A 24,738-nucleotide genomic window follows, 5' to 3' on the forward strand; every position below is an offset into this window, starting at 1 on the left:
TGGCCAATATTTGGGTGTTCCACCCCTGACCCCACCCCAGCTCCACCTCCTAAGTCGAGCCCAAGTTCATTCTCTAGAGCATCAGCTCCCACCCCCACCCTTCCCTCTTTCAGCTGATTGACAGAAAGTCTGGCCACTTCGGACAGCTCCTTCCTTTAAGCCTTGGGGAAGGTGGGTCGGGACGGGTCAGGTGCAGTGCCGAGCGTCCGGAAACCAGCAGGTGAGCGGGCTGTGGGTCTGTGCTGTCCTCCAAGGCCTTTCTTCACCACCCCAACCCCCACCCCCTGGGATCCCTGGTCTGCTGGGGCGGGAAAGGAGTCCCTGACATCTCTCATTCCCCCCCAGGTTGAAGCCGGAGATTTAGGGCCCCGGGAGAGGGAATGTGTTTCGGGAGGAGGCGACAATTCCTCTTCTTCCTGCGGGGAACTCTCACTGCGTCTGCATGCTTCTACACCCACGCACATTAAGATTCGATTCCGTGCATGCATGCTCATGCATACTCACACATATGGAATGCATCTTGCACACAAGAGCGTATGCACACGCAGCCCACAGGGTACGTAAACATACACACGCGCGCTCGCGCACACACAAACAGAGCCCACCTTGTAAACACACACCCTATGTAAAACTTGTGCGTGATGTTGGGGAAACGAGAATTCATCACCCAGTGAGGACTACTTGCTCCCAAACGAAGATAGATTAAGTAAATGGGGTTACTAGCGCCACCCGCCAACCCTCAACTCCTCAAAGACTCCTAGGTCCTGGTTCTTAGTCCCTTTTCACGTCCTCTGTAAGCCAAACCTACATTTCTCCTCCCCTCTTCCGCCCACCCTTGGGCCCTGCGTTGCCCCACCTCCCTAAATCCACCTCTTCACTCGCAGTGTTCCCTAGTGGGTTAAGAGAATTGGGATCTAGGACACAGCAAAATTGCATTTGTTGCTGCACCATAGCTAGTGGAGCAGAAAGAAGCTCTGCTTTGTCTCCTTCCCACCCCCTGCTTCCCTTTTTAGTGGAACAGGCTAGGTTGATGTCACTGATGTGGCAGTTCCTGTTACAAAACACTAGAAAGCTATTTAAAAAAAAAAAAAGAAATATGTAACCTTTCTCTAACTTATTTTTCTGGCCAGCGAAAACAAATGTCCCTCCCCCTGTCCACTATTTCTGACTTCTGCAACAAGTTAGAAGAAAATCAGAGGTGTTTCATAAGCCATTTTAGCTATGGGCATAATGGAGGTTCGGTTTGATCCTCCCCCAACTCTGTCGTGTTTGGGGAGATGGGGATGGGAGAAGAGAAACTAGCCAAAAATGCAAAAATGTGCAGCTTATGAGAATGAGTCAGTTTGTGTTTATGGAGATCTCAGTTCCACATTTACATGAACTTCAAAAAGTAAGTTCTGGAAAGCAGGGTTTTTGTTCTGTGCATAATTTGATGGGTATATTCAGTAACAGCCAAAGTAAAGAGGGACAAAACAATTCTCTACATAATTCTGAGGGAAAAATACTTCCTCAATAAAGATGGTTAGGCAAAAAATGATTTGGAAGTACTTTGTAATCTGATTTACCACCAATAAATGCTTACTGAAAGGTGGTGAACCTTGCCCTCTTCATAGGTATAGAGCTGGGAGGGACTCTAGAAGTTGGTGATATTAGGGAACTGAGAACTTATTAACCAGGTGAGATTCCTTGCTCCTTAAGGAGGATAGATTGAGTAGTTGAGGTAGGCAGAGAAGCAGACCGGTGGTACTATGCATAGAGTGAATTCAAATCCACCTTCACATGCTAACTAGCTGTGTAACTGCTGGCAAGTCATTTAAGCTTTCTCAGTTTCCTCAAATGTAAACTGGGGATAACAATAGGACCTACCTCTCAGGGTTGTTGTAAAGATCAAGCCTGGCACACCATATTTAAGTTGTTCAAACTTGTCCAACTCTTTGTGACACCATTTGGGGTTTCTTGGCAAAGATAATGGAGTGGTTTGCCATTTCCTTCTCCAGCTCGTTTTACAGGTGAGGAAACTGAGGCCAGCAAGGTTAAGTGACTTGTCCAGGTCACACAGCTAGTAAGTTTCTGAGGCCAGATTTGAACTCAGGAAGATGAGTCTTCCTGACTCTAGGCTTGGCACTCTGTCCTCTGCATCACCCAGCTCCCCACTATAGGTGTTTCACAAATTGTTCCCTTCTCCTTCCAGAGGTCATCAGGTCTAACTTCCTCATTTGACACATTAGGATATAACCTCAGAGTGATTATACGCCTAACTCAAGGCCAGACAAGCAATAGTGGCAGAGCTGGGATTTGAACTCATGTCCTGCTGATTGCCAAATCTAGTTTTCATTCTACTATATGATATCATTAAATTGCGCAATGAGATACAATCATTTAGGGGGAAAGTATAAGCTGCTTCTACATTTCAATTTTAAATGTTTAACAAGATTGTGTTTCTTCTTGCCTCTTCAATGGGTGAGGGAGGGTGAGAATTTACAACTGAAGTTAAAAATTCAATTTCAAAAAGGTATTTTGCAAGGATTGATTCCATAATATTGAGAGTTTCTTATTAGTGGGATCCATATCCATAACTGTAACTCCTGGTTAGTTTACATCATGAGCCCTTTACAGCCTAGACCTATCCAACCTTGCCAGCTTTATTGTAATTCAGTCAAACTGACCTTCTTTCTACTGTTCCTCATCTAATACTAATAATAATAATTAATAATAATAATAGATAGCATTTAAATTGTGCTTTACATATGATATTATATCATATTTGGTCCTAACCACAACCCTGTGAGGTAACACTATTATTGTCCCAATTTTGCCAATGAAGAAACACAGAGAGAAAAGTGAATTGACTTGCCCTGAGTTGTTGCTCATTTGTGCCCAATTCTCTGTAACCCTGTTTTGGGGGTTTTCTTGGCAAAGATACCAGAGTGGTTTGCCATTTCCTTCTTATTTCATTTTACAAATGAGGAACTGAGGCAACCAAAGTGAAGTGACTTAACCCGGGGTCACACAGCTAGTAAGTGTCTGAGGCTGAATTTGAACTCAGGTCCTCCTGACTCCAGTGCCAGTGCTCTACCCACTGTGCCACCTCAATGCTTCTTAGTAAGTAAAGTACCTAAGGCTGGATTTGCACTTGAGGCTCACTAACTCCAAGTAAAACATTCTAGCCACTCCACCAGCTAGCTGCCTTTCTGTCTAGATATAGGACACTTCATTCCTTCTCTTCCCTACACCCTACCTTGCACTAACTGTCCTCATGCCCAGAATGCAATTCTTCTTCACCTCTGACTCCTAAGCTCCCCAGTTTCCTTCAGAACTTAACTCTAGTGCCACTTTTTACATGAAGCCTTTCCTGATCTCTACCCCACCTCTAGCTGCTAGTGCCTCCTTAAAATTACATTTATTTTGCATATACCTGTATTGTACCTATAGACTCCCCATATAGAATGTTCTTTGAGAACAGTGACTATTTTGTTTTTGACTGCATACCCAGTGCCTAGCACGATGTGTAACAGAAGGTGCCTGATAGATGTTTGTCAGTTAATTTATTATGAGCTGGTTATGTGTGATCCATGTGGCCCAGAAAGCTATTCTTGGGGCCAGCTTCTCAATTGCTAGGAACAGACCTACCTGTTGATTGCTGAGTTAAGGCATAAGAAGCTGGTGCTTTTTAGTAGATCCAAGAAAAATAGGGTTTTTGTTGTTGGTGGTGGTTTGGAAAGAAAAGCTGCTGTGTCATGCTTAGCCTTTGGAATGGTTTAGAGAAATGTTCACAGGACGGAGTCATAGTGACTTTGTGAAAGCCTCTGTTTTTCACTCGAATGATCTTACTTTCTCATTATTTGAGGGTTTCTGATACATGGGATATTTTTGACTTTGCGATTTGCCCTTTGGAAGGAATTAAAATTATTATCTTGTTCCGGTTCCCCCGACCACACTGCCCACTCTGGTTAATATAGTTTTGTTGTTGTCCAGTCGTTTCAGTCACGTCTGACTCTTCATGACCCCATTTGGGGTTTTCTTGGCAAAGATACTAGAGTGGTTTGCCATTTCCTTCTCCAGCTCATTTTACAAATGAGGAAACTGAGGCAAACAAAATTAAGTGACTTGCCCAGGGTCACATAGCTAGTAAGTGTCTGAGGCTAGATTTGAACTCAGAAAGATAAGTCTTACTGACCCCAAGCCTGGTTCTCTATCCCTCTATTCACTGTGCCACCAGCTGCCTCCATAGAGGGAGGGAGGGAGGGAGAGAAAGAAAGAGAGGGAGAGAGAGAGAGAGAGAGAGAGAGAGAGAGAGAGAGAGAGAGAGAGAATGAGAATTAAAAAGATATTTTAAAAATGTGACCTTTGTCTAATTTGTTTTATTGGCCAATGAAAACAAATGCCCCTCTCCCTTACCCACCATTTCTGACTTCTGTAGCATATATGCATGTATACACAGACATGCATGTGTGCAGACGAGCATATGTTCTTGAGAGCTGCCTGTCCACTATTCCAGCAAACTTCTATCAGATAGAAACAAAGGCAGAAGAAACTCCCTCTACCAATGCAAGTTACCACCTTCTTTGTGCCTTATAGTCCTAGAGAGTTGCCTAATTTACTTAGTTATGCTTGATAATACTAATGACACTGAAATTTTAAATTCTCATCTTTTAACAAGCCAGTTTATGCTTTAAAGCTGAAACAAAACCCATAGTTCTAACTCTGGTCAACCCCCTTTCCCAAAGTATGATATTGGTCACAGAAGAGACTAGGTGTGAGAAATCCATTAACACCGTCCTTTTGATTTTAAACATAGGGGTAAAAATAGACAAATTAAGGGTCCGGTTCAAGTTGTAGACTTGAAAGCTTGTCTTGTAAACTTGAGAAATTTTCAGATGATACATTGTACTAGGTATAGCATTTGTTAGAGAAGTGGGGTATTTATGGCTGATCTCTGTTAGACATTGTAAACAACTAGACCAAAGGGGGAAGAGAGTAGAGAATTCTTGAAGCTCTAAGTGTTGAGTCAGATGACTCCAGGAATGGGAGGAGTTCGTATGGTCCACAAGGCAACAAACCCAAAGTTGGGAAGATACCAAAAAAATATTGCCAAAAAAAAAGTGAATTGCTGGATTAGATGAATATAGTGCCCAATAAGTATAATTCTACTGCTGTCTCATAGTATACGCAGAATGTTTTATGGCTGTTTACCAGCTTAACTTTTTGCTTATCAAAAAGTTTGGACTTGGCATATTGGGAAAAAAAAAAACTTTCCCCCTACAAACATATTTTGAATGTTATAATGAACTTTTGGTGCAGTGAGAAGAGAGCTAGATTTGGAGTCAGAAAAATTGGATTCAAATCCCAGATCTAGGCCAAATCTGATAAGCTGAAAACAATAAGAATACATCTAAAGTCTTCTACTTTGTGCTCAAAAAAATCAATCACACAGCTTCAGGATAAGGACGACTTGGCTAAATACTTCATAAGAAAACAATCCGGGAATTTTAGGAGACTTTGAGCTTGATCCAAATAAGTAGCATGAGATCAAATTATATCAATCATTATTAAATGACTAATATGTGCCAAGCACTATGCTACCGGGGATACAAATGCAAAAAAAAAAAACCCAACAAACAATCTTTACTCATAAGTAGTTTACATTTTGATAGTAGCCACAGAATCTTTTCCTTCATTGTATTATTTGCACTGTACAGGGTGTTCCTAAAGTCTGGACACGTAGGCAAAAATGCATATTTTCAAGAAATGAGTATTTTCAATGACATTTTATTTAATTGAAATTTTAACAAATAACATCTTCAATATGATTTCCATCATTGGTCATGCAAAGGTTGATGCACTTTGCAAGATTCACGTGAACTCAATGCAATAACTCTACGTTTTCTATGTGTCCAGACTTTAGGAACACCCTATACAACAACTCTGTCAGGTAGGCAGGCAGGCAACAAATATTTATTAAGTATTTCTTGTTGCTACTGATCAGTTGTGTTTGACTCTTTGTGACCCCATTTGGGGTTTTCTTGGCAAAGATACTTGAGTGGTTTGCCATTTCTTTCTCCAGCTCATTTTACAGATGAGGAAACTGAGGTAAAGAGGGTGAAGTGACCTGCCCACAGTCACACAGCTAGTAAGTGTCAGAGGCTGGATTTGAACTCAGGTTTTCCTGGCTCCAGGCCTATCCACTTTGCCACCTAGCAAGTACTATTTTTTATTTATTAAGTACTTAGTATATTCCAAGCACTGTGCTAGTGCTGAAAATACAAGCAAAAAGAGGGTCCCTGCTTATATCCTGCATTATATACACATAGAGCTTACATTTTAATGTGGGAAAACTACATGTAAAAGGAGGCTGAAATGGGAGAGTGGGGCCAGGGGGGAGGCAGGGAAGGGGAGGCGTGAGGAGTTAGGATGGAGAGGGAAAATACTCACATAGGTACAAGGTGGGGAAATCCAGAGAGTCAGAAGCAGAGCCGGGAAGGGAATGAAGCATGACTGGCCCGGGTCTAGCTCCAAAATGTTCGGACACTCTGGGAGGAACTCAGGAAAGGGAGAAGGGAAGTGGAGAGGCAGAAGGAGGTTACCAGGGTGAGAAGGCCCCAGGCCCTGAGGGAAATACCAGAGTAAAAAGGCAGCTGAGGCATTATATAGGTATAGGTATGTTATATATGTGTGTGTATATAATTATATATTATGTATTATTGTATATTATAAATGCTATAGGTATTATACCCACTTCACAAAAGAGGAAACAGCCCTCAGAGAGGTTAAATGACTTGCTTTTGGTCATATGGCTCATCAAATTTGAGGGTGAAATTTGAATCCCTATCTTCTTAACTTCAAGTCCAGTACTACGTATACAGAGCGTCCGGATCAAGGCAGGTGGGAGTCCTGTGGTCCTCCACTCTGGTATGTCCCTAGGTGTGTAACTAGGATGAATAACACTGAAAACCAAGAAACTGGAGGTCTTTAGCCTGGAGAATGAAAACACAAGTATCCAATTGCTGTCTTCAAGGATCTGAAGTGCTGTCTGTCTCATGGGAGAAGGATTTACTTGGATACTTGGAAGAACTCCAGTGAGACTCAGTAGGGTATGATGGAAGTTCAGATGGAAATTGTGGAAAGGCATATTCTAGGCAGATGTAAGGGAAGAAACATCCTTGCAGTTAGAGTTGTTCAAAAGGATGGGCTGTCTCAGTAGGTCCAGAGTTCTTTGTTACTCGATGACTTCACAGAGACAGGATGAATAGTTGTTAGAGGTATTGTAGAGGGGGATTCCTATTTGAGTATAGTTCAGTTGTTTTCACTCATGTCCAGCTCTTGGTGACCCCGTTTAGGATTTTCCTGCCAAAGATACTAGTGTGGTTTGCCATTTTCTTCTTCAGCTCATTTTTCCAGATAGGGAAGTTGAGGCAAATTGGGTTAAGTGACTCGCACAGGGTCATACAGCTAGTAAGTGTCTGAGGCTAGATTTGAACTTGGGAAGATGAGTTTTCCTGACTCTAGGCCCAGCACTCTATCTACTACACCACCTAGCCCTCCTCATTTGAGTATAGATTGGCCTTGATAAATTATGAAGCCCCTTCTAACACTGAGATTGAATGACTCTGTAAGTATGTTGTGTGACTTTGACCTGGCAATTCTCTAGTCATCTCTCCAAGACTGTAAGATTTTGAGCAGTTACCACAAGAGTCCACAAGAGTCATGGGGCCTCTTCTTATCCCTGATCCAGGGACAAGGGTCCCTAAAGTTCCAGAGTCTGAAGGGAACAATTTCTCATTTTTCAAAGACTATTTGTCTATTTTAGAAACATTTTACAAATAGAATTCCAACATAAGTAGTCAGAAAGCACAGGTTGATCCAGTTTTTGAGCTGTTTAAAAATATATCTAGTGAAGGATTGATTAAGAAGGAAAAATAAAAACCAAATAATCCTTCCTTCCTGTGCAAACCTCTTTTAATTGTAAAATTGAGATTTACTTGAGGGGTATATCCTACTATTTTGATTAATAGCATGGATAATTGAGACATAGCTGTTTATTTTCTTAAATAGTGAATCACTCTTAGAGTGATCTTTACATTGATTACATCTCTTTTAAACTGGATGTCAGCCTCTCCTGAGGCATGACTTATCTACTCATCTATCCGCTAAAGGCTAAGGGCTAGCTAATATCTACAGCAGGCAAAAACAACCCCAGGCTTGTTTTTCCATTTTTTCTATTTCTCATTCAACAGCTACTAGGTGTTTTAAGTGAGAGTTAGTGACTTAATTCTATTCCCCCTGGTAAATAAATGAAAAGCAAACTGTAATTTATGAATGTGTTTGAGTTTCAGAGGTGCATCTGTTTATTTTCCTGTTGTAGATTGAGTGCTGGGCCTGGAGTCAGGAAGACTCATCTTCCCAAGTACAAATCTGGTCTCAGACACTTACTAGCTGTTAACCCTGTTTGCCTCAATTCTTCACCTATAAAATAAGCTGCAGAGGGAAATGACAAATCACTCCAGTATATCTGCCAAGAAAACTCCAAATGGGGTCATGAAGAGTCAGACATGACTGAGCAAAACCAGCAAACAACAACATACTCTCTAATGACAATAGAATTTCAAAAAATATTAGAAAGTTAACACAATCGGCTTCAGAAATAGAAGTGCACATAAAAATGCAATTAATGAGTTTGCATAGTGTTTTCCCTGCTGCCAAAGATGCCTGACTTTAGTCTATTCATAAAATATGCTTATGTATACATGTATAAAATATACCTTGCTTTAGCAGTAGATGTGTTCTAGAAAAGGTTTTGTAAAGCAACCCTTATCTTACATGATTTAAAGGAGTTAACTATTTAAAGGAGTTCTTTTACAAAAATGCTAAAAGGCAAGAAACATAGTTTTTAGTGTAGTTAAGGGCCTTCTAAGCGTAGATATAGTTTGATTCATAGTAAAGACAGAGGGTCCTCTGCTCTGCTTCATCACAGTCCGTGATTGGAAAAAATGAACCCTTCTTAATCATTCATGGAGGATGGAGATATGTGATCACTGAGAGTTACTATAAAGTTTTGAGAACAATTGATGCTAACATGCCTCTGTTTATTCTACAGATTTTTTTTGGAAAATGGATTCAAAATTCTGCCTTGTGTTTTTCACACTCTCTGCATTAACATTTTCAATCACATTTTCTCACCAACAAGATGAGCAGAAAGTTCTGCTTGTTTCTTTCGATGGATTCCGTTGGGATTACATCTACAGAGTCCCCACACCCCATTTTGATTTCATCATGGAGCATGGTGTTCATGTCAAGAAAGTTACTAATGTTTTTGTTACAACTACTTATCCTAATCACTACACTTTGGTGACTGGTCTTTACCCAGAGAGTCATGGCATAATTGCCAATGACATGTATGATTCTATCTGGAATGAAACCTTCTCCTTGGAAGACATGAAGATCTATGATTCAGAATTTTGGGAAGAGGCAGTTCCAATATGGATTACAAATCAAAGAGCCGGCCATGACACTGGTGCTGCAATGTGGCCTGGAACGGATGTAAAAATACACGAAGAATTTCCTACTTATTATATGCCTTACAATGAGTCTGTTTCATTTGAAGACAGAGTGGCAAGACTTATTGAATGGTTTAAATTAAAGAAACCTATAAATCTTGCTCTTCTTTACTGGGAGGATCCCGATGAGATGGGCCATAATCTAGGTCCTGACAATCCACTCATGGACTCTGTCATTTCTGATATTGACAGTAAGTTAGGATACCTGATCAAAGAGCTGATGAAAGAAAAGTTGTGGAATACCTTGAACTTAATTATCACAAGTGATCATGGGATGACACAGTGTTCTGGGGAAAAGATCATAGAACTTGACCGATATGTTGATCCAAATGACTATTTTCTGATAGACCATTCACCAGTTAGAGCCATTTTGCCAAAAAAAGGTAAATACCAGTACTGATTGACCGGATTGGTGATTTTAAGAGAGAGCTTTTTTGTCTTTGTCCCTTTTGTCTTAACATAGCTGATTTCTGTCACCAGGTTAGGAAGCTTAGATAAGAGCTTCTGATCTCATTTTAACATCAAGCTGTCATAGGAAAGAGGGAAGGAAACAAGCATTTATTAAGCACCTACTGTGTGCCAGGCACAAGTAAATGTATGTGTATGTATACATGTGTGTATATGTGTATAATGTGTGTGTGTGTGTGTGTGTGTAAAATCTCATTTGATCCTCCTAGTAACCCTAGAAGGTAAGTGCCATTATTATGCTCTTTTGAAAGTTGAAGAAACTGAACCAAGAAGAGGTTAAGTGACTTGAACAGGACCCCACTGAATCTGATTGGATTATTGTCCTCTTTCTCTTCATCCCTACCTGCCTTTCCAGTCTTATACACACTACAATCCAAAATGCTGACCTCCTTAACAGATGTCAAAACCCTATGCTCCATCTCTCCCATTTTGTTATTGTTGTACCATCTTTTCAGTCATTTACAACTCTTCTTGACCCCGTTTGGGGTTTTCTTGGCAGAGATACTGAAGTGGTTTGACATTTCCTTCTTCAGTTCATTTTACAGATGTGGAAACTGAGGCAAACTGAGTTAAGTGATTTGCCCAGGGTAACACAGCTAGTAAGTGTCTGAGGCCTGATCTGAACTCAGGACTTCCTGATTCCAGGCCCACTATTCCATTCACTGTGCCACTTAGCTGCTCAAAAGTTACTAGAGAATGTAGGCACATAGTAAGAGCTTGATAAATGCTTGTTAACTGACTGAAAGACCAAACAGTAAAATAAATTCTTTTGTCTGCATTTTTAAAAACTGGACTCGTATACGGGTATTAATTGTTTTGCTGAAGAGTTGCTTTCTAGGAAATATGATTGAGAAAATAAATTTCATTTTCCCATTGGCTTCCATTACAAAAATTCCTATGCTTCCTCATGAGAAAAAGAAAACAAGGAAAAACCCCCAAGGAAAACATGGAGAGGAAATGGAGAAAGTGGTGTCTTGGTCTATGTCATTCTGAATGTTATGGTCAAAGGGTTAATATCATGGTCAGAATTTGGTCAGAAGCGCTCTGTCAGCTCCCTTCCCTACAATCTTAGCTGTTCTTTGGTTTTCAGTGGATCCCCTAATTCCACATTTTTTCTACCAAAAATTGCCTTCTTTCCTGCTTTTGCTTGAGTATCAGCCATGACTGACCAACGGTGTCTTGGTGTCTACAGACTCACAATTACACTGTAATCTTTTATTTCCCTAGTAAATGCCACTAAAAATGCATAATGCATTCCAAGTGGAAGATTCCTTAAACTGAGGTTTCAAACCCTGTTAGATGAATCAGTGACCCCACTTTATTAATACTTTAAAGTGGGTCTCCCGGCAATGGTGACACGTGGCAGGGAGGGGCAGAGTTGGGGAAAAGCCAGGAAGAAATTTCCCCACATAAGAAGACTAAATAAATGTTGTTGCATTTAGTCGATTGCTTTTCACCATGGTAGTGCATCTGTATTTTGGAAATGTTGTTGAGTTACCTTCTGTTTACTCCCTGTATGACTTCAGGAATGTTTCTTTCCCTGCCTGGGCCTCAGTTTCTTCATCTGTAAAATGATAGAGTTAGACCAGATGACTTCTAAGAGTCTTGTCAGCTTATTTTTAAAAATTATGATTTTTTTAAAATTAAAAATGATTATTTTAAAATTGTGATTCTCAATGACCAAAAGAGCTTTTTTTGCCCCTTGGAGAAAGCTGTTGCTTAGATTACAATGTATCATCTTGTTTCAGTTCCTTATATTTCTGTATTCTCCTCCAGGTAAATTTGATAAGATTTATGCAGCACTGAGTAATGCTCATCCTAACCTGACTGTTTACAAAAAGGAAGACATTCCAGAAAGATTTCATTACAAGCACCATCATAGAGTTCAACCCATCTTGATAATGGCTGACAAAGGATGGACCATTATACAGAATAGATCCAATTCATTCATGTGTAAGTATTTCATGGTATATTATTACTTCAGTATAGTTTTTATTAATATTTATGCTGTCATTGGGGATTAATTAGTGGTTGGATAACTAATCAGTTAGCCAACTGGGCAAGTCAGGTGGCACAGTAGTTAGTGTCGAGCCTGGAGGCAGAAATCTGCCCTCAGACACTTACTAGCTTACTTACTTACTAGTGTGATGGTGGGCAAATCACTTAACCCTCTTTGCCTCAATTTCTTCATCTGTGAAAGGAGTTGGAGAAGGAAATGGCAAACCACTCCAGCATCTCTGCCAAGAAAACTCCAAATGGGGTCAGGAAGAGTGGGAAATGACCGAACAACAACAAACTAATCAGTATTCTCCACTCATAGCTAAGCAAGTCTTTGTATCCTGAAAGTTGACAATTAACTTTCTTAAAACAAATAATTTACTCTGTTTTCTGACATTATCCAGGTATAGTCTCTCCCCATTCTAATCCACCCTCCATTCAGCTGCCAATGATTTTCCTAAAGTGGGGGAGTCTGATTTTGGCAACCCCTCCCCCCCACCCCCTTCCCCCAACCCTAACACAGACATTCAGTAAACCTCAGTGACTTCCTACTATGTCCAGGATCGAATATAAAGTTCTCTCTTTGGCATTTAAAGTTCTTTACAATCTGGCCCCTTCTTACTTCCCCACTATTCTTTACTCCTCTATATGAACTCTACAATCTAGTTTTACTGGCTTTCTTACTATTCCTCTCAATTGCATGCCTTGGTGCCAGCTAAATTGCCCCCCCCCCCCATGTCTGGAATGCCCTGCCTCTTCATCTCTACCTCTTAGCTTCCCTGGCTTCCTTTAAGACTCCCTTAAAAACTCACTTTCTACCCAAGCCCTTCCCTGGTCTCTCTCTCTCACCTCCAGTGCCTTCCTTCTAAACAGTATTGAGTCATTTCAGTCATGTGAGACTCTGTGTGACCCCATTTGGGGTTTTCTTGACAAAGACACTGAAGTTGTTTGCCATTTCAGGAAACTGAGGCAAACAGTTAAGTGACTTGCCCAGGGTCACACCACTAGTAAGCTAAGTAAGCCAGATTCGAACTCATGAAGATGAGTCTTCCTTATTTTAGGCCCTGCACTCTTATCTGCCACACAGATGTCCAAAGATTACCTTGCACCGACTCCATATACATCTTGTAGGTACTTATTTATTTGCACATTGTCTTTTCCATTACAAGGTAAGCCCCCAGTGGGTAGAGACAGTTTTGTTTTTTGTTTGTTTTTGCCTTTTTTGTTGCTTCCCCCCAGCCCACCCCCAGCTCTGAGTGAAAGTCAATAGTAACTGTTTCTTTTTTGACCAGCAAGCCTGAGAGTCTTCACCTCCCTTGACTCACTTCTTAAAGAGGCCTATTCACTGAATGGGCGTTACCTCACTCAAAGTGAGTACTTGAAGAGGCTTTAGCCTAAAAGGGCCAGGGTCTCTCATTACATCCTGGGCCATTTCCAGTCATCCAGATGAATATCTGGCCTCTGGACCCAGATGGCTCTGGAGGAGAAAGTGAGCCTGGTGACCTTGCATAGCCCTCCCTCACTCAAATCAAAGTCAACTGCAAGTCATGTCATCATCTCCCTGATGTCCTGGTCCTCTCCAAGAACAACAAACCCAACGACAGTCACTTAGCACGGTGCTTGGCACATAACAGTTGTCTTACGAGCTGGACCAACATTTTATAGAACAGATGTGTCTAAAAAAGGACAAAACTCAAATTTGTAAATATGATCATTTTTTTCATTAATTTATGAATCTATTCACTTTTGATGTACTTTAACTTTATTTCTAAATGATTTTTAGTTGGTAGCCTTAAAATTCTTCTGGCTTATTCTATGCTGTAAAGTAGGGTTTTTTTTTCAGATATGGATCAGACTCAAAGGACACTAAGGACCCTTCCTACAAGAAAGGAAGGGAGGGAGGGAGGAAAAAATGAAGGGACGGAGGAAATAAGGGAGAAAAGGAAGGAAAGAAGGAAGGGAGGGGAGGAAGGAAGGAAGGAAAGGGAGGGAATGAAGGAAATGGAGGGAGGGAAGGAAGGAAAGAGGGATGAAAAGAAGAATCAGAAGGATGGAAGGAAGGGAAGAAAGGACAGGAGGAGAGGGAGGGAGGAAGGAAGGAATAATAATATTCTAATTCATAATTCTTACCTTATTTTTACTGCAGCAAATCAGGTGAAGAAATACCTTTAATGGGATCAGGAATTCAGGCAGTTAGGTGGCACAGTGGATAGATTGTAAGACCTAGTCCTAGAGTGAGGAAGAGCTGAATTTTAATCCTGTATCAGATGATTGTAGCTGTGTGAACCTGGGCAAGTAGCTTAGCCACTCCTCACTTCATTTTCCTCATCTATTAAAACTGGGATGATAGTAAGACCTATCTCATAGGATTATTGTGAGGGTCAAATGAGACAATAAAGTGTTTTGCAAACCTTAAAAAGCTGTATCAATGTTAGCTTGATTACTTTTTGACAAACAGTATCTGTTTTGTTTTTTTGATCTCATTACACATTTTCCCATAGGAAGCATTAACTTGCAATGGTAATACAGTTGTTGGTTAGTCCCCCAAAAGAAAGTCTTTCTGTATTCTTTGAGTATCATTTCTTCAGCCTCAGCTGCTTGCATGTTGATGTTATGCCAAGTGGACCTGCCTTTGGAATGCATGAACCAATTTATTTGTACTAAATTTCCCATCCTTTGATCCTTCACTCCGTAATTTCACAATGTCAAAAACTCTTAAGGCTTTGACTTGAAAAACTTAAAAGCACACAATGTTCAGTTTGATGATGGATCCCCTAGAGCAAAAGTGACTCTGTTTTAGCCACAAGTCCTAAATTTTACCACACACTAGTGGATTTTAGCTTTTTCCTTTGGTTGGCCATGTTGAAGGATTGAATGTGATAACTAGTAAGCAATGAGAACTAAACTTAGCAGTATTTACACATCCAAATGAGAGCCATACTTCAAAATAATCTCCTTGTGGCACTATATGGTCATTCAAATGATTCTACCATTGTTCTAAATGTTTCTGGGATTCCCTTTTTTGAGTTGCCTTCAGATGTAGCTTACTAGCTACACAAGAAAATCCCTCTTCTAGTTAAAAGATATCTACCCTTTTCCTACCTTAATTCCCCCCATCCTCTGCTTTCATTGGCTTAGCTCTACTCATTTTAGCTCCTCCAAATACAAACCAAATGCTGGTTGAAAAGTAAGGTACCCCACGGGGAGTGGCTTGGCCATAGGCCAGACTGAGTTTCAGAATAGGAAGAACACATCTTGGAGCAGATTGATATGAATTAATGTTCATGCATCCTGTACTGTAGGGGCAGTGGAGGCACCTAGGTGGGGCGATGGATAGAGCACTGGGCTAGGTATGAGGAAGACCTGAGTTCAAATCCAATCTCAGATATTTACTAGCTATGTTACCCTGAGCAAGTCATTTAACTTTTGTTTTCCTTACTTTCCTCACCTGTAAAATGTAATTGTTACTATCGTAATAGCACCTACCTCCCATGGCTGTTGTGAGAATCAAATGGGATAATGTTTGTGAAACACTCAGCACAATGCCTGGCACAGCGCCGGTGCTATATAAATATTATTATCATTATCCTGTGGCAAGTTAATAACCGGGGTGTAATTGAGTAGTAAATTCCAAAGAATTTTAGAATTTAGAAATCAAGTTAAAGACTGACTATAGAGTTCATAGCATGTGGTCTAGAGATATCCTGTTTGACTTTCCAATTTTTAAAGCAAACTGCAGTGCATTTGTATAACTTCTGTGCAAAAACATACTTTTCAAACCCAACTAAGTTTATATTTAACTTCAAAATATGAAAAACCAAATGTCAAGCAGTTGGCTAACTCATCCTTTTTGTTTTTCACAGTAGGTAATCATGGTTATGACAATGAATTTTCTGATATGCATCCATTGTTCTTGGCCCATGGTCCTGCTTTCAAGAAGAATGTTTCAAAGGACTCCATGAACTCAACAGACCTGTACCCGCTGCTGTGCCATATTCTTGACATTCCTCCAATGCCACACAATGGATCACTGGCAAATATAGAGGAACTGCTTTCTGAAACAGTCCCCACAGTGATTCCACATAGTATGAAGACTCCACAGAGCAATGAGAACCGAAGGATTTATAAGCTGCAGTCATATGCATACTTTGTGGGAGTCTTCCTTGGTAGCATGATAGTGATTGTGTTTCTTCTAGTATTTGTTAAACATTTAACTCACAGCCAAATGCCCACCATACAAGAGCGGAATGCTGAAATAGCTCAGCCATTGCTATGGTCTTAAGATTGCTTAAGAATGGAGATTTTTGTAGTTAATTGTTTGTTGTTAAAAAAAAAAGTGTGATTCCAGGAAACCAACTTCAGAATTTGCATAGAAAGAACATACAGTGCTTTCACACACTCACGCACACACACATACACACACACGTACAGCACATATGTACCACATACATACATACATACATGCATACACACACGTGCATCACATATGTACCACATACATACACACACACACAAACTTAGACGAAAGTTCACAGTGCCGTTTACCTGCATGAGATTAAAAATATAACTAAGAGCATGTCTTAACTTTACTCTTTAACCTTGGAGGAGATTAATATCCAATGTTAGATGAACTGGAGACATCTTAGACATGTGGTGACTTTTAATCCTTATAGATACCTCACTTTCGATTACTCTTAAAAGAAAATGAGTTTTATTTTTAAAAATATAAATTTTAAAAATTTCAATGCACTTTATAGACTGCTGAGTCCTAACATTTAGTGAACTGATAAAAGAGAACTCTTCGTGCCGCTCCCTAGTAGACACTGCATTTTCCCTGTTATAAGAAGGGGGTGTGATTCTTTGCCTCTAAGAGAGATGCAGAGGTTGCTTCATAACCATGTAATACATCTCCTTAAAAGTAAGGGGACATATGTTAAGTGAAAACTGTCCTCGGCTAATTAGGCCTACTTTATACCATGAATGCACCTCATCACAGGCTCTCTAAAGCATATGATTCTCATTACACTTTTAGACAACGCTTCATATGAAAGAGTAGCCAGAAAGTTTACTTTAAAAGCATCTCTTTCTACTATGAACTACTTTTAATCATTTTCCATTTAACAGTCTCACTCTGATTACCTTCACAATTCCAACGTCAAGTTCATTGTAGTCTCTGTTATTAACTGAAATATATAGATAAGCTAAGGGGAACTTAGTATTCTGGAGTTCCGGCTCTTTGATGTTATTCTTGGAGTATCTGATTCTTTTAAAAAATATTACTATTAACTATATAAAACCTAATAAGGCGAAAGTAGGACCTTTCTCTTCCTAAAATGGGATACAACCTATACAAGCACCTTTCATATAGGCATTTACACAACCAGTATACAAAGTATATAATTAGTAGAGTTATGCTGTACTATTGCTATGCTTAGAGGCAGGGTGGCATAGTGGATAGTGAGCTGGCCTTGGAGCCCCAAAAGCCTGGATTCAAGATCTGCTCCTGATGTGTACTGGCTGGGTGACCCAAGGCAACTCACTAAACCTCTCAGTCACTTTTTTTTTGGCCAACTTAATAACTCTTAAAAAACTTAAGTAAAAATAATACAATGACCTCATCTGAAAATACATGCAACATTTTACACCTGTGTCGTCCTTCCACTCTAAAAAAAAAAAACTAGAAACTTATTTTTTCTCCTTCTCATCTCTAACTCATTAAAAAAAGGAATTTTCTTCTAACAAATATGCTTACTCAAGCAAAACAAATCCCTTCAATAGCTATGTACAAAAATATATCTATGAATCATTCTGCACCCCACAAGTTATCAGCTTTCTTTAATGGATGGTGAATTTCACTGTTGGTCTTCTGAAATCATGAACAGTCATTGTAAGGATCATAGCTCTTACAGCTTATGAAGGTGCCTGTTTTTAGAATTGTTGTCATGGTAGAATAATGATTCTCTTGGTTTTGCTCATTTCATCCTCCAGTAGCTTAGAAAAGTTCTCAAAATTGTTCACTCTCCAAGATCATAAATTGTGGAGAAGTTGCCTACCTGCAATGCTTGAGGCTTGAGTTCCTTTATTAGATAGTTCCTTTTATCAGAGAAATCATGGGTCTGGTTTCTATCCCCTAACACTACAATCAGTATTGATCAAATATCTTTCTTTATAAGACCCTAAAAACAAACCAAAAAAGCAGCCTTATGAAGAGGGAAGTATTGTCTTAAAGACCACTCAGAATACATGTTAAAGTGATAGGCACACATGAGTCAGTAACTGGCAAGAATTGAGTCTGGGCTTAGGGTTATATGCTCAATAAATACTTGCTTGAGATAAATGGACCAGCAATTTAAAGTTTTTAAAGAACATGCAACTTTTAAGTGTCTTTGAAACGTAGAGGGGCTGGGATTATGTATTTCATTTAATCAAGACATTAAATGAACTCCTGCAGTATATTTAAGGTATTTTGCTAGGTGCTGGGGAGGGAGAGGGTCATAGGTGATACAGTCTAAGGAATAAGTATCTTTTTATTCCCATTTAGTACTTTCGATGTGCCAAATGTCATCCTAGCCCCTCTCATTCCCAACTATATCTTAGCACAAAAATATACTCTGAGGCATTTCTTCAAGGGCTCAAACGGCTTCTCAGAGGGAAGAGTGAATATTAGGAAAGAAAGGGTTTTTTTTTCCTCTTATCTTAAATAATGGAAAATTATGTCATTTCTCTTAGTAGATAAATTCTCTAAGGTAGGTCAGAAATGTAGCCCATAGAATGTCTTTACATATAACTTGATACCTATTTGTACTATTAATTAACAAAATCATCTGCTGTGATTAAGTATTCAAGAATTGTAAGAAATATGATATTTAAAAAAATTACATAGCATATGACTATAACTGCACTTTAATGCATTCTAAAAGAATGTGAACAGATCATTTGTTAGGTAATAGTATTACTAATGCTTATTAACACCTGAGTTGTTTTACATAATAAATGAGTGCTGGTCCCTAGACTGAATACCTGTTTATAAGCTTCTTTAAGCTGTGAAACATGATACTGATATTTAATGTCAAGAAGCGTAGAACCTGAGTCTGCCATCTCAGAAAATGTATGCGTCAATGTCGACTTGCCATTTTTCAACTTTCCTGTAATGTTGAGATGTTGCTATGTGGATGATACAATTGGAATGTGATGGCTTTGAGGGTAAAATGCCCAAGGTTTTATTTTCTCCTGTAAATTCATCATGAAGTCAGTTTTTCCCCCATTCTAGAAGTTGCTAATACTGTAAACAGTAAGGTGTAACAAAAATTATTTAATAATAAAGAAAAAATCAACCTTGTAATAATGCTATTAAAATTAAGATTCTCATATGCATCTCTAATTTTTCCTTTTACTTCTAAATATCTGACTTTCTACTCTAAAATCATCAGGAAAAACAATGTTGGAAAATGAATCTGGGTGGGTGTGGGTTAATCCCAGCTAATGGGAAGATTGAGGCTATAGGATCTCTTGAGCTTGAGGGTTCTGGGCTGAAGCAGGCTAAGCCTATTGGGTGTCCCCAGTCAATCAGACATCAATATGGCAAGCCCACAGAAGGGGTGAACTGTCCCAGGTCCCAAATGGAGCAGGTTAAAGCTTCCATGTCAATCAGTAGTGGAATCAGCCCATGAGTAGCTCCTGTACTTCCAATCTGGACAAAATAGAGATACCCACTCTTTAAAAAAAAACAAGTCAAGAATGGAAAAAACAAAAAAACTTCAGTTTCCATTTTTCAGTTGCTTTCTTCAGGATTCTGGCTGACTACATTTTCTCATGTGAATCAATCACAAAGTATTTATTAAACATGTCACATTCCAGGCATCGTGCTTGGTGTTGGAGATAAAAGATAAAAATGAAACAATACCTACTCTCAAGGGACTCACATTCTAATGGGATAGACAATACATATGAAAGGCTTCAATTGCAAGCCAGATGGAAAAGTCCCATGGTCCTTAGGGCGCAATTGCAATTCAGATATTAAAGAGTCTTCTTTCACGGCCTCATTTAATGTCACTGTTCCTAGGGCTCTTGGGCTGTCCCCATCATGGTGTGGACAATCTACAAAACAATAAATCAAGCCCTGACTGTGACGTTTGCCAATTTCCAAGGTGTAGATGCTCACAGCGAACATTTAACAGCTGTCTCTCAAGAACTGGTGGTCAGGATGGTGGTGGTCTTTCGACTTCCTGTCACATGTTGCCTCGTGTCTCTCCCTCTGGGTGTCTTAGTGCTTCAGCTAAATTGGCTTGTCTGCCCTGTGTTTGCAGTTAGCTGGTATTTGGTGAGCATGACTCGCTCTTTCTTTACAGAAGTTGCTTCCCTGAATGACGGCTGTGAGAGCTGGGCTGGCAGACAACTCTATGTATGGTCAAATTACCTTCTGGTTTTGGCAACTTTGGTGTTAAGATTTTTTTTTTAAAACTTTTTTCCACTTAACATTTTTTTGTGTCATGAACTCTGTCTTAGAATTTTTTAAATGAAAAAAATCAAATATATAGGATGATGTAGAAAACTAGCTGTGCTGAAATGCATTCATCATTTTTTTCCCCTAAAGTTCACGGACTCCTGATTCAGAATCCCTAAGTATGGCATAGTGGGGTGGGAGGAGAGGGGGAGTTAAAATTGATAAAATGTTTTTCCCTCTTTTTCTCTGTGGATTCACTCATTTGATTCTATTGTCCTGAATTTCTATAGATAAAAATTATACATCATTATTATTAAATTGTTAAAATATTATAAAACTGCTTCAAGGTTTATAGATCAACTCTGAGAAGAGGAGGGAACAATATCACCTGTTATTTTCTTTCTCCTTAAGCACCCCTCCTTTGGCCCTCATGACAGATTACTGGTACCTGGCTCACTGTTTATTGCTTTTATCTTTTCTACAATTGTATCTCGCATAGAACGAAAACTATCTCCATAGACTAGCTGTTTTCCCTTTAATTGTTAGCACCTCGACTGGTGCCACACTGTGAGCCTGAATATACCTTGTAAGAAAGCACTAAAGTTAGAAAGTCTAATAAATTCCTAAGATGCAATGGGTCTCCGAACATCTCATAATTCATCAAGCCCACAGATTGTGCAGATGCTAGACATGGCAGGGCAGGTCAAGAACAAAAGCAGTAATCTAGAATCTTAGAACACCAGGACCAAAAGGAATCTTATGGAACATCTAGTCCATCCTCCCACCCCAATTTTACAAGTAAGAAAATAAACCCAGAGACAGAAAAATGACTTGTTCAAGGTCACTCATCATGCATTAAGTGGCTGAGTTTGGATTTGAACTCAGTTTACAAAGTGAACAAAGCAGAAGAGAAAGCTAAAATTAAAGCCCATACCTCTAGATCCTGGCCAGAGTTTTCTGTACTACGAGGCTCAGCTTCCCTTTCATAGAAAGATGTAAGTAGTCATATTGTCCATTCTTGACTATATAATAATATTTACATAGCACTTATTATGTGCCCTGCAGGCACTGTGCTAAGTGCTTGACAATTATCATTTCATTTGTTCCTCACAATCACCCTGGGGAGATAGGTGCTATTATTATCTCCACTTTACAGAGGAGGAGAGGGAGGCAAAGAGAGGTTAAGTGACTTGCCCAGGGTTACATACCCAGTAAGCGTCTGAGGTGGAATTTGAACTCAGGCCTTCCTGAACCCAGGCCCAACACTAGCCCCTGTGTCACCTAGCTGCCATAGGGAAGGAATAGAAGTAATAATATAACTTTGGCAGCCTTTTTGTGTTGTTTATTTGGGATTCTGTGACATCATAATACTTCTACCAAGAGACAGAAGGCCTACTTGAGATTTTATTGTGGAAGGGTTGAGAAACGATCCTCCCTTGACCCTTCTAACCTGTCAAGATATTTTCTCCCTTTCATAGCCAAATTCCTAGGAGAAAAAAACATGTACACTCATTGCCTCCACTTTCTCTCCTCCGGTTTCTCAACCTCTTGTGTTCTGGCTCCATATTTCATCGCTCAACTGAAACTGCTCTCTCCAAAGTTACCAAAGATCCCTTAATCGGTCAATAAGCATTTTTAAACACCTGCTATGCTTCAAGCCCCATGCTAGTTGCTGAGATTACAAATGCAATGAAGCAATACACAGTAGCGAGTTTTCATGCTAAATCATAAATTTGTCTAACAGCTTTTTCTCAATCCTCATTTCTTGATGCTTGACCACTTTCTCCTGAATATTCTCTCCTCTCTTATTTTTTGTGACATTGTTTTGTTTTTTTATCTTGGCTCTTTTACCTAATTCTTCCCTCTTTTATTCAATTAGCATCCAGGTCCTACCTCCTAATTGTGGGTGTACCCTAAAACTCTGTCCTGGGCCCTCTAAATTCTCTACTTTCTCTTTCTTAGTGAACTCATGGAATCCCACAGGCTCAATCATCAGATGCCTCCCAAATCTGTATCTCTAACCATTGGTATGCTGGTAAATGCTTGCTGGCTCTCAAAAAAATGATGTATATAAAAATAACAATAAATATTGATAATATTTATGTAGTACCTACTGTGTGCCAAGCAACGTGCTAAGTGCTTTACAAATATCATCTCATTTGTTCCTCACAGACACCTGTGGGTGGTATTATTATCTCCACTTTTCAGTTGAAGAAAGTGAAGAAACTTGAGGGAAAAAAATGTGACTTTCTCAGGGTCACACAAGCTAGTAAGTGTCTAAGGTCAGAGTTGAATTCAGTCTTCCTAACTCCAGAAGGTGTGTGTGTACACAAACACACACACACACACACGTATATGTTTATTATAAATTTTACAGGTAAAAGGATGGGCAGCACATAATTTACAAATAAAATATGCAATACTCTATTGTAAATTACATATAGCCAATTGAATACCATAGAATACTTTGATTCTTTGCTAAACTCTTGTATCTTAAATCAACCTATGGTGCAATTCAACGATGATTTGATGTCTTAATCTGCTATTTTTCCAATAAATGTATTGTCATTATAGCTGATATGTGACCTATTGTTAAATTTTTTCTCACTTTCATGACAAATCATGTTCGCTAAACAGAAACTCTTTAGGTTTCAGCATTTCTGACTGTGATACTATCTTTTCATCTTTTAGTATAGTTGCAGAGATTGGAACATTGATTTTACATTATAATCTATAAAATCCCCCAAAGTGTTCAATTTCATGTTTTAAAATTTCACTTAGGTGATTGAGTTTTTTCCACCAGCTATCCACAGTAAAGTTAGTTCTTCCTAAGGTCAAATGGTACTAATAAATAAAAAAATAAATGAAAGTTTTAATTGTTTGTTAAAGTATAATCATGTGTTGAATTAATATTTTCTAAGTAACACATTCCTAGGAAAAGCATTAAATTTATTTTCATTAAGAAATTTTTTAAACTTATCTGAATTAATAAAATGTTCAATTTGAGATTGAGGCTAATACTGATCTTTAAATTTTCTAAAGCTTTTATTGCTTGATTAATTTTTGGTCTGTTAGTTGATCTGGACTGCAATGCATTGGAAAGTAATGAAAATTCTTGCCCATCATTAAAGCAAGGTCTTTCAAGAAATTGTTAGCTAATCTCTTTGACAAATAATAATAAAAAATACATACATAGTGCAGAATATGCATGCCATTCAGTAGCAACCACTCAAACTACATAGCTACCATTCTCAAATATTCAACCAATTAAAAAATTTAAATTTCTTTACCTAGAGGTTCCAGCTCAGTCTAAATTTTATTAGATTGCTGATAAATACGTTTTATCCAGAAATATTTTTAAATTAACTTGTTTCATTTCAAGCGTTGCTTCATCAAATGGCCATTACAATCAATGATTTAAACATCTGATGGAGCCAAAATGAAATGACTTTTTTCATTTGTTTTGCTATGGGGTGTCTCAGGTAGGGACAGGTCAACCACAAGGCATCTGGCCTGACATGTCTTACATCCAATCAGTACACCCAGTGAACCTCTGAGTCTTGATTACATGCCTCCATATACTTGTTCTCCCAACTCCACAAAGTTTTTGATGTCTTTATAAAACAAGTATTGAAACTTTTGTGTTTTCATTACTTAAATTTCTCCCAGTATCCCGGAGCAGCTAGGTGGCACAGTGGATAGAGTGATGGCTCTGGGGTCAGGAAGACTCTTCTTCCCAAGTTCAAACCTGATCTCAGATGTTTACTAGTTGTGTGACCTTGAGCAAGTCACTTAACTCTTAGCCTTAGCTGGAAAATGAATTGGACAAGGACATGGCAAATCACTCCATTATCTTTGCCAAGCAAACCTCAAATGGGGCCATGAAGAGTTGGACGTGACTAAAAATGACTGAATAACAATAAATCCTTCCCCTGCTACCTCACAGAGCTATCCTATATAACAAAGGATTTTTTTAGAGAAAAAAGGAAAAAAATAAGCAAAACCAATCACTACGTTGGGAAAGTCTGAAAATATATGCAATATTTCACAACATGGACCTCTGAGAACATTTGCAAAGGAATGGGGAAGAGGGAGAGGTCTCCTCATATCTCTTCTTTGGGGTCATGCTTGCATTTTAGAAATTCTGCAACATTCACTTTTGATTGTTTTTTGCAGTTCTTCCATTTACATTGTTATAGTGATTGCATGTGGTGTTTCTTTGGCTCTGCTTACCTCACTGTGCCAAAGTTCCTATCTTTTCATACTATATTCATA

The 24,738-nt window shown here is 39.1% G+C and overlaps 1 protein-coding gene across 1 annotated transcript; it reads left to right on the forward strand.

Moving 5' to 3' along the window:
- Positions 1–56: 56 nt before the first annotated feature.
- On the forward strand, positions 57–19,394 carry ENPP5 (ectonucleotide pyrophosphatase/phosphodiesterase family member 5). The gene is made up of 4 exons (XM_036767304.1): positions 57–220; positions 9,095–9,937; positions 11,799–11,975; positions 15,884–19,394. Exons 2-4 carry the CDS (start codon positions 9,109–9,111, stop codon positions 16,300–16,302), a joined length of 1,425 nt encoding a protein of 474 aa, XP_036623199.1. The 5' UTR covers positions 57–220; positions 9,095–9,108; the 3' UTR covers positions 16,303–19,394.
- The last annotated feature ends 5,344 nt before the right edge of the window (positions 19,395–24,738 follow it).

The sequence above is a fragment of the Trichosurus vulpecula genome, chromosome 7, assembly GCF_011100635.1.
Source record: "Trichosurus vulpecula isolate mTriVul1 chromosome 7, mTriVul1.pri, whole genome shotgun sequence".
Classification (NCBI taxonomy): Eukaryota; Metazoa; Chordata; class Mammalia; order Diprotodontia; family Phalangeridae; genus Trichosurus; species Trichosurus vulpecula.